Source organism: Hippocampus guttulatus, chromosome 2, assembly GCF_054856545.1.
Source record: "Hippocampus guttulatus isolate MCC_2025c chromosome 2, RoL_Hgut_1.0, whole genome shotgun sequence".
NCBI lineage: Eukaryota > Metazoa > Chordata > Actinopteri > Syngnathiformes > Syngnathidae > Hippocampus > Hippocampus guttulatus.
In genome coordinates this window covers 33,493,845-33,503,508 of record NC_141262.1, presented here as the reverse complement: position 1 = coordinate 33,503,508, position 9,664 = coordinate 33,493,845, and the positions used below count along the sequence as shown (strand labels likewise).

At 39.4% G+C, this 9,664-nt stretch overlaps 1 protein-coding gene across 4 annotated transcripts; it reads right to left on the bottom strand.

The window, feature by feature from the left end:
• Nucleotides 1–338: 338 nt before the first annotated feature.
• cfap100 (cilia and flagella associated protein 100) lies at nucleotides 339–8,833 on the bottom strand. 4 transcript variants are annotated; one of them, XM_086106065.1, is made up of 16 exons: nucleotides 8,743–8,833; nucleotides 7,941–8,083; nucleotides 7,802–7,873; nucleotides 7,610–7,707; nucleotides 7,317–7,539; nucleotides 7,161–7,225; nucleotides 6,582–6,745; nucleotides 6,362–6,442; nucleotides 6,100–6,260; nucleotides 5,912–5,969; nucleotides 5,761–5,806; nucleotides 5,541–5,695; nucleotides 3,884–4,013; nucleotides 2,696–2,898; nucleotides 2,447–2,540; nucleotides 339–524 (listed from the first exon to the last, which is right to left on the bottom strand). In XM_086106065.1, the coding sequence occupies exons 2-16, from the start codon at nucleotides 7,957–7,959 to the stop codon at nucleotides 396–398; spliced, it is 1,698 nt and encodes a 565-aa protein (XP_085962191.1). In that variant the 5' UTR covers nucleotides 7,960–8,083; nucleotides 8,743–8,833; the 3' UTR covers nucleotides 339–395. The 4 variants fall into 4 exon arrangements, 3 of the variants coding, with proteins under 3 accessions (XP_085962191.1, XP_085962188.1, XP_085962189.1); XM_086106062.1 differs by having other exon boundaries at nucleotides 5,761–5,969; XM_086106063.1 differs by having other exon boundaries at nucleotides 5,761–5,969; nucleotides 7,802–7,870.
• Between the last annotated feature and the right edge of the window lie 831 nt (nucleotides 8,834–9,664).

Below are 9,664 nucleotides of genomic sequence, written 5' to 3'. Positions count from 1 at the left end.
CACGGTCAGAGAGGTAGTAGTTTAGGAAGATCAGTTTTAGCAGTTTTAATAGTTTTCAGTGATGAAGACTGCATCACTGACAAGAAATGAATTTTCCCACAGACTTGCACTGCACAAATAAAAACTAACAATACTGCAGTTTGAATATTTCATCAGGAAAATATTTATTATTTATTTTGCAATCAATCTAAAAGCTAGTGCAAGACCCATATCCGTCTACAAACCCAAACACGGTCAACCCCACACCCCCACCACCACCTACACACACACACACACACACGCACACAATAATGAGACGTGAATAGTGTGCTGCAAGATTAAGCTGCATGTATTTTTACTAATGCTCAGTATTTTTTCCAGTCAAATCAAGCATTGCACAGTTTCTGTTTTGTTCTTCAGTCAATACCATCTAAAGGTGTGAAGAAGTAGTCATTCAAGCCATCATCAGTTGGAGCACCTTGCACTTTTTTGACTGTGACCTTCTGAGCAGTAGGCATGCATCTGGGCATTAGTTTACGTCCATTCTGAAAGAGAAGAGCTCAGTTTTAACTTAAATTATGTCTTATTCTCAGAAAAAAATGATCTTATGACATCATACTTATTGAGCATTTCTAGCAACATTTACCATCTGATATTGTCAGTCGTGGGCCTAGCATTTGGTGCCTGGGCTTTCGATGGGGATTTACCTGACTTAATCCACCTCCTTATACAACCACTATCTCATCGCATTGATAGAAACCTAATATTATAGAAAACACCGCATGCAACTTTCCCACGTATCCATCTTCTGTAGCAGTTCAGAATCAAATAATTATACAGTACAATAACAAGACAAAACATACAGGAATTAAATAAAAAAAATTATTCATCAGAAATGACGATTGTTCAATATATTGATGTGTGCATATCACAATAGACAGGCATTTTTTGCTATTCAAACTTGGCTTGCTCCGACCAACCAATCAGTGGATAGAAATAAATACTCTTTGCTGATTTTGTTGCAGCAGGAAGCTAGAATTTGAAATCTGATTGGTTGAAGAAAAATTCCCAATGCCACCATAGTAGAGCTAAAAAATCTAGCCCGACCCGAACCGGCCCGAGGGTATTTAAGCCCGACCCGGCCCGAGCCCGATCACTTAACTTGATTTGCAGGCCCAGGCCCGAAGCAAACCCGACATTTCATATTTTATTTGTGAGGACTTGGGAGGAGGAGGGGTGATTTCTGATAACAAAGCCTTTGTTTTGGAACGAAATCTAAGTTAAACAAGACTGTATAAACATTTACATCTTTTATATTTCTGTTTCTGAAGAGGTTACATTAACCGACAATTTCCATCATTGATGGATTTTTTTTAAGAGTGGACGGGGAAAATGTAAGGCCGTCCGTCATTTTGACGGGTTGAAAATTGGGCCGTAAACCACCGCAGCAGTACGTCCTTAAGAATCTAGCGCGACACTATATGAGAGAGAAGCAGAGAGACAAAAAAGAATAATGATGGATGGATCATAGACAGAGACAGGAAGGAGTTCTTTGAATTGTCATTGCAAGAGTTTAGTACAGTACGTGTTGTGATAAGGCGACTTCTGTTTTTTTTGCGAACCACGGTCTCTCGTGGCCAAAACTATTGACGGCCTCGAAAAAAAAAAAGGCAGCGAGAGAGAAGCCCGACCCGACCCGAACCCGAACCAATGATTGACATTTTAAGGCCCGATCTTACCTCTACACTATAGTTTAATTTACATGAGCTGGAACTACTGATTCTGAGGGCCCCGGGCTGATTAGATTGACGTGGCAGCAGACAAATGCTTCATGCCTATCAACACAATGTACATGTATGTGAGGGGAAAGTATTGTTTTATCCAAATGGAGTTGCCATTGTTACATTCTACATTTTAAAATGTGTGACGTTAAATGTGCGTGACTCAGAACGTGCGTCTCTTGGACATTGTTACCCAATTCTTCAAGAAAGCGATTGAAAGAGAATGAGCAGCTAGATCCATCCTCTCATTATTCCAATCACCCGTCAACTATTCGTTCTAACTAGCAATGGTAGGGTACTTCACTGGAGACGTGCAGCAGTGTACCTTAATCCACAGCAATCGGCACGTTAAGATTCTTTCATCATGTGTGAAATGTTCCCCAACTTTGGATGACCTCTGTCTTTTAGAACGCTTTTTTTCCACCTGGCTCACACTTACTGTTATGTTAGTCTGCAGTAACAGTTGGTGTGGAAAATTGATCACCACAAAGTCCCGCGACATAGCGAATAATCCGCAATATAAGTAAAATGAAAAAAAAAATCCAAGATGCACTGAGCCTGCAAAAAGTGAACTGCGACGTAGCAAAGGATGACTCCACAATAATTCCACTGAAACAATATGTGTTAAGGTATAACTAGTGAAAAAGATTTAAAAAAAGATGTATGGCAAAATTCAAATGACTTACTGTTTTCTTGGTGTCAGAAAGGGACCTCTCCAAGTACCTCTTCATCCTTTCTATTTGTTTCTCTCTTTGCAATCTCAACTTTTCTTCACGTTGCCTCAGAAAAACATAATTGAACCCAAAAAACATGATTGTGTGTAATGTATTCAAGTAAAATAAAAGGTTGACTTAATGTAAATTTCTAGACTATATCTATATATCTATTTTGTTCAAGGCATGGCTGCAGATCACGGTTACTTACAAAAGACATACCTGGTCCTCCTCTCGCTGTCTTTGATCTTTTGCATCGTTTCCAAACTTGCCTTGGGGATGTCCTCAAGGCAGTGCAGCAGTAAAGACATCTGCTTCTCAATGCTGGCCAGCTTCTCCAAGGTACTATGGCTGCTCGACCCATCACCCACACAGCACCTGTACACTTCTGAGACCTTCTCCCCAAGCGCCCTCATCATGTCATCCTGCGATGACATAAAGCGGGCAGATCCAAGAAATGTAACCTTCCATTTATATTCTGCTCCACCCCCGCACTCCTTTGCCTTTTGCAAGCATTTTTGGTTGTTAACTGTTCCCTGTGTGTACAGTGTCCTTTGTCGGTCTTGTAACCTTTGTTTCTGTCAATTTGTTCGGATTTCCTGTTTCTATCGTCCAATTGTGTCCGGAACCTTCCGCAAACCCTGACACAAGTTCCTTGAGCTTTAAGTCATTCTGCAGGAGATTCCAGGCTCAGGGTCTGGAGTCTCCCAATTTCTGTCCAGTAAATACTGTTTGGTATTTCTCTGCCTGATAAAAACACAAAGATATGGGGGGAGGCTGCCCAAGGATTGCCTTATGAAGGTGTGCTCGCGAATGAGGCTGCGGGTCACCAACAAAGGCCATCCAACCTGAGTGTGCCACTCACAATGGTGAGTCAGAGCTTTACAATTCGTAATGAAGCTCAGGGATGCATGGTAAGAGGTATGAATTGGATGGAGATAGACTGTACAGAGGGATACATGTATAAAAAATCACCATAGTCTAAATCAGGTCAAAAGACGCTTTTTTACATTAAAAGAAAAACCCAGTAAAGTATGTGCAATTGGCTTTGGTATGAAATCAGCAGGGAACTTGAAGAAGTAAGGATCTAAAAAAAAGTGTTTCCGTAGGTTTTTTAAAGATTTAGATTTTTTAAGGCCTTATGAACATCTTGGACATAAAAAGAGCACAAAACTGAAAGACTGTCCAGAATACGGCATTGCATTAATACTCGTTTTCCTGGGTGTAGAGTGAGCTGTACTAAACAAGGCCCCAGATGAAGCAAAAGACTTGTGTGAACAATGAACTCAGTTTTGCCCAAAAATAGCGCTAAAATTAGTCAGAACAAAAGTTTTTTTCTGTTGTGGTGAAATGTGATTTCTGACTCTACATCCCACAAAATGCGGCAAAAAATACTTTCCATTTCCTCACCTCATCTTCTGTGTTCAGCAAGACATGGAGCTGAACCTTCTTTTTCAGCTTTGATGCTCTTGTTCTCTCTTCCTCAATTTGCTTGTTCATGTCGTCTATTTGCCGGGTCAGAAGTTCCTTCTCCTTTTCACTTAAGAAGGACATATTACATAAAATTGACTTTTAAGGTTGAAGTCAAGGCAAAAATGTTATTTACACCAATATGCTCTAGAAGCCCCCACCAGCCTAAACACCCCTTAGCAGAAAGTAGTTTATTCAAGTAAACTACTGTATAAGTAAACTTTTTATACTAAATTGGAGGCAGTATACTATATAAGTGTACTTTGAAAATACAGTATTATATTTTTATAAACTTTGCAGAAGTATGCTTGGCTTGTACTGAAAAGTATACTGTACAGACAGAAAGAGTATACTCTTACTTTATTTACTTAATTTGTTCTGATTTAGGATGAAAAGGTATACTTTATATACTTATATACGAGGATACTTCACACATACTACTTTTTCGTAAGGGATGGCATTCCCTTCATAGAATTATAAAGCAGCAAGATGCACAAATTTTTATCCATGGATAAAAATGGGTGGGTTTACTGCATAATTCATATTCCACAAATGCAATAACAATCAGAATGCCATGTTTAGACTAATGGGGCTACAGAGCATGTTGTGAAGAATATTTGTGTCTTCACTTCGCCATTAAATATATACCGGTACACAAATAGTTGGATCTCTGGAGCGCCTGCCCAGCAAGCAAAGGTGAAAATAAAGTACTGTACCAAGTAAATTGTTTGCTATCATCACATTTCTAAAAATGTGTGAATGAGCGAAACATTCTGCATTTTTGTGACAGTGGAGCTAATTTCTATTATAAAAGAAAAACGCACAGTGTTTCTCAGCCAATGGTTTGGCGGATAAGCTGGCCAAAATTTCCACAATGTGTAAGTCAGGGGTGTCAAACTCATTTTTGTCGCGGGCCACTTTGGACTTACGTCTTCCCTCGGTGGGCCGTTGCAGCAGTGAAACTAAATAAATGTTTATATATTATTACTTGTACACAACAAATTGATAGATTACCAGTTTTGAAAAGACTCAAATCAACTACTGTATATTTTGTTCAATTATTGTTTGAGAGAGTGTTAACAGGGTAACAAAATTATTGCAGAAGCTCAAGGTTATTTATTAAACATGACAATTTGACATTTCGGTACAGATTTTTAGCAAGCATCATGGAAGTTGACAAATGAACTGCTTTCGCGGGCCACGTAAAATGATGTGGTGGGCCGGATGTGGCCCTCGGGCCTTGACTTTGACACCTGTGGTGTAAGTGCTGCTTTGAAGCGGTGTCGGAAGCAACATCATGTCCAAACCAAGAAGTACGTTATTGAAGTTGCAGTGTTAGCAGAGATTAGCGTTAGCTAACAGTGTCTGTGTGGGTGGGGATATGGGTCCACTCGCTAGGGGTGTTAAAAACTCTGGATAGGTTTTGCAAGTAAGGAAATACATTTCTTAATTCTTGTATTTTGATTAAATAATGTGACAGAATTGATTTTCACACACCTGGAAGCTATTTTAAAATGTGAAATATCTTTTAAGATAAAGATAAGGCCGTAATCAATGGTAAGCTTTTTAGACCAATACCCAGAATGCTTATGCTTACGTCCTCTTCCTGACTTCCTCCATAGACTGTGTGAGCTCCTCCAGTGTCTCCTCGGCCCTCGTAGAGTTCTTGATCAAGGATAAGTTCTGCTCAGTTAGCTCTGTCATCAGCTCAATAAGTTGCTTGGGATCAGTGAAGTACAACTCCGGATTATCCTGCATGGATGCAACATTGTAAATGAGTAGAACAGTAAACCGCAGTTAATTTCAATAAAACTGACCTCAATTTCTGTACAGTCGCTATCTGCTTCATACAGTTTTGTAGTCCTAAAGAAAATATTTAGGAAAGAATGTTTATTTAAAAAAAAAAAATAATAAAAATCACAATTATTTCGAAGTAATGGTATGTAGAACACTGTGTGCGGTGAAGACCTGGCGCTCTCTGCAGAGAACTGTCTGGGCCGGGCACCTGCAATGTTGCTTTCCTGTCCTGTGTGCACAATAGCACAAAAAAAACAAACAAAGAAAAAAAAACTGCAATAATGATGTTGCTGTAGTCACCTATTTTATTTGTACTTTGGTCGCATCGTTGAGAGCGTCCGGGAAGGTATTTTTTTTACTTTGCTTGAAAGTTGAGTCCTCCTCAGGGTTCTTATCCAGATGGACATTGTTGAGAAGCTTTGCCCTCTGGGCTTCCTGCCACTCTGGAGGAGACAGCTGAAAGAGAAGCTCCCTGTATCTCTTGTACTCTTGGAGGATTTCTTCATAGTTGCCAACTTCACTAATGAGAGAAGACTTGATTTAGATGCATATATTTTCAGACTACCATAATCACACCGAGTTGTTGTTGTTGTTTTTTAATATACAGCAAAAAAGGGTAACCTTCTTATCGTTGCTATTTCAGAAGTCAACTTCTGGATCTCAGCAGTTTTCTCCTCATTGGACTTAGCCTCTCGTTCAAAACTGACAACAGAAACAACCTTCAGTCATCAACAGTCAATTTCAGTTTGCCTGTAAAGATTATAGTGCATTTTAGGTTCATCCTGCAATTTCAGCTAACCCAAACTTTTTGTGAATAGTCGTGTATCTTGATTGTTTTTACAATGTTTGGGCCTCCAAAGACTTCTTCTCATTCTCCCTCAGGAACGCCGCAAAGCTCTGATTGTCCTTCTCAATGACCTCCTCCAACTCCTTCAGGCGTCTCTCCTCTTTGGTGATAGCTTTGTTCATCTTGCAAATCTCCGATCTTTTTGTCATCAGCGATATCTGAGGAAAAGGGGAGGTGGGAGGGAGGATTGTTTGAGGTGACTGACTCCACATGACGGCAAACTGAGGACAGTGAAATGCACGTTTAATTCTTGAACAAATCTCAGTTTAAAATGTACAAATCATTCTAAAGTGTATTTATGCTGGGCAGATGCTTCAATCGTAAATTTCCGCTATAATCGCGGCTACACAGCAGTTCTCTGCACAGTCTGACACCCGTAAGGACAAGAGTTGTGGCAGCGGAAGAGGCACTGAGGACACGGCATTCGTCATCTCCGTGTCACCATTTTATCAATTTAGTTTTTCAAACAACATTAGTCATAGTAAACCTCTGAACTGAGAAAAATGATCTTGCTATCATCGCTGCCACCGTAGCTCCTACCAAACTATGAGAGTAATTCCTGCATTTATTTACCTCCAACACTGCCTTCTGCCGCTCCATGGAGATTAAGTCATGTTTACATTCTCTCACTATGTTTGCTAGGAATAAATAAGACACATAAGTAAATGAATTCAAATGTGAGTTGTGAAGATGTAGTAAAGTTGTCATTTCTAATCGGTTTCCACTTACTTTGTTTCAACAAAGCAGTCTTCAACTGATGTCTTGCGGGTGTTTGTATTTGGAGTGTTGGCTGCCTCTTGGCTTGCCTAAGCGTCTTCACTTTGCCTTTTTCCGGCTCCTCTTCTTCATCCTCCTTCAGCTGCCTGAAAAGCTCTTTCTTCTGCTCAGCCATCATTCGAGCAGAGTAATATTTCTTCTCGTGAAGTGGGAGAGGCAGGAAGTTGCGCATCTCCTGTGCATGGAGAACAAGATAAGTAACAAGGTATAAAACTGAACAATTGTATGCACGAACAGACACACACCTTTTGTCGGTCATCTTTTTCAACCGAACTTTGGAGAAGAATGCTTTCCCCATCTGGTAAGTTTAATGGCTCCTTCCTCACCCTTCTCCTCCTCACATCTACAGACATACAATACAGTGCAGAAAATATCTGGACAAACATTTTTTATATTTATTTTTCTGCGTGAACCACAAGACACATACACCAGTGTACCTGCTTTGCTGAATTTGGTGACACTGTTCTGTTCCGATACGAGACTGTCTGAGGAAATCTCAGCAACCTCTGCTGTTGAAAAAAAATGTAATGTGCTTTTGTTGTGAATTCAATATTAAATGTTTTGCCCAAAACTTACTGGATTGTGACGATGGCATGTAGCCACAGATATTTCAAACTGATTATAATTTAGCAATATCGGCTATTGGTTGGCGACTGGTCCAGGGTGTACCCAGTCTCTCGCCCGAGGTCAGCTGGGATAGGGTCAAGTTCACCGGTGATCTAGTGAGGATAAGCAGTACAGAAAAAGGATGATTGAATAATTTGTACAAGGCTAGAAATGAAACGGCATCAAACTAAGCTAAAGGCTTCTAATATTTTTGCAAACTGTTAGCAAAATATCCAATTTTGATGCATTATTGCCCACTGGAGTTAGTGAAGAAAATTATTGAATCATTATTGAATCCCACCAGGGGAACCTAGGGAATACAATGCATACATTGTTGTCATCAATGTCGTTGTTTTGGAAAGACAGAATTCTTTCTATACAGTTTAAACATGATCAAACTAAATCTCAAATTCAATAAACAGAATCCATGCAAATATTTGTGGGTTATGCTAATAATATTACAACCATGACTGCTTCTTCTACTACTACTACGACTAATAATAATAATTCAGATGGATGTAGTTGAACAAAATCTGTTAAAAAACAGAAAAATGATTTGCATGAATCGGAAAAGATCCGCCTAATTTGACAGATGTAAAATGGATGATCAACCAAACATTTACGAAATCATCAACGCATTAAATCACTGGAGATGGTGCTCAGAAAGCTGTTCAGTGGCGTTATCTTGGTCACATTTCGATTACGCAACTCGTTAGAATTAAATCACACGACACAACGCTCACGCGTTGCTTCAAAATGATTTGAATCCAACCTGCTGTACGGTGAAGAAACTCCTTAACTTTTGCAACAAGAGAAAAATGTCGAGAAAATCAGGAATTAGAAAACGAGCAAGGCTTCGGCGGGTTTCTGTGTACTGTTGTCATGGTAACTGTCTCCTGGGATTTGCTGTTTAAATTTACCTTCATAGGTAAATTACACAGCAGATAGTTTTAAGAAATAAATGCGTTTTGCTTCATATATTTCAATTCTGTGGTGATTCTTACTGAAAAAAGTAAGAGATTTGAAATTAAAATGTAGCAGATTAATTTCTGTGTGGCAGCCAAATTAAGTGACCGCTAGATGGCGTTAAGCACTCGTACAAGCGGATTCATCTGGCTGTAGACTAGTGGAATAAAATGTTTTTTTTTTCTTCACTGTACAAATAACGCCTTTAACATTTTCTGTATTAATTAATGATTGACATAGATTAGGGATTTTACTAAGATATAATTGTGTTTTAATAAAATGAGAACTGTTCCAGATCTAGTTTGGTTAGAGTCCTCTGAATCACAATTTTGGATATTGTGCATGAGTGGGTATACTTAGAACCCAACAGCGTCCTGTTGCTCCCACGCATCCACACATGACCCTGCACCTCTCATCTGAAAAAAAAAAAAGAGTCGCCCACACATTCCACTCGCTCGTAGGAAATCCCAGGTTAAAATAGCGCAAACTCTCGGGGGACCGAGTTGGCCCTCAAAAGGTCATGTTGCATAAGGAGACAAGAATTTTGATATCCACATTTGAAGGAAGACATCTTACATTGAATTTAATAGGAAACCAAGCATTAGATTTGACAATGGATGGATGGATGGAAATAGTGCATAAATTGTCATATATACAGCAGAAACATTGTGGTTATACCACCCGCTGACATGCATTTTGCAAGTTTCACACACACAGCTCATTAAAAA

What these genes read in the sequence shown, in the direction of transcription:
- cfap100 (XM_086106062.1), bottom strand. An exon ending in GGCAGAAGGCAGTGTTGGAG is followed by an intron (nt 6,746 to 7,160) that starts GTAAATAAATGC and finishes CCTTTTCCTCAG; the next exon opens with ATATCGCTGATGACAAAAAG. An exon ending in GGACTCAACTTTCAAGCAAA is followed by an intron (nt 5,970 to 6,099) that starts GTAAAAAAAATA and finishes TTGTGCACACAG; the next exon opens with GACAGGAAAGCAACATTGCA.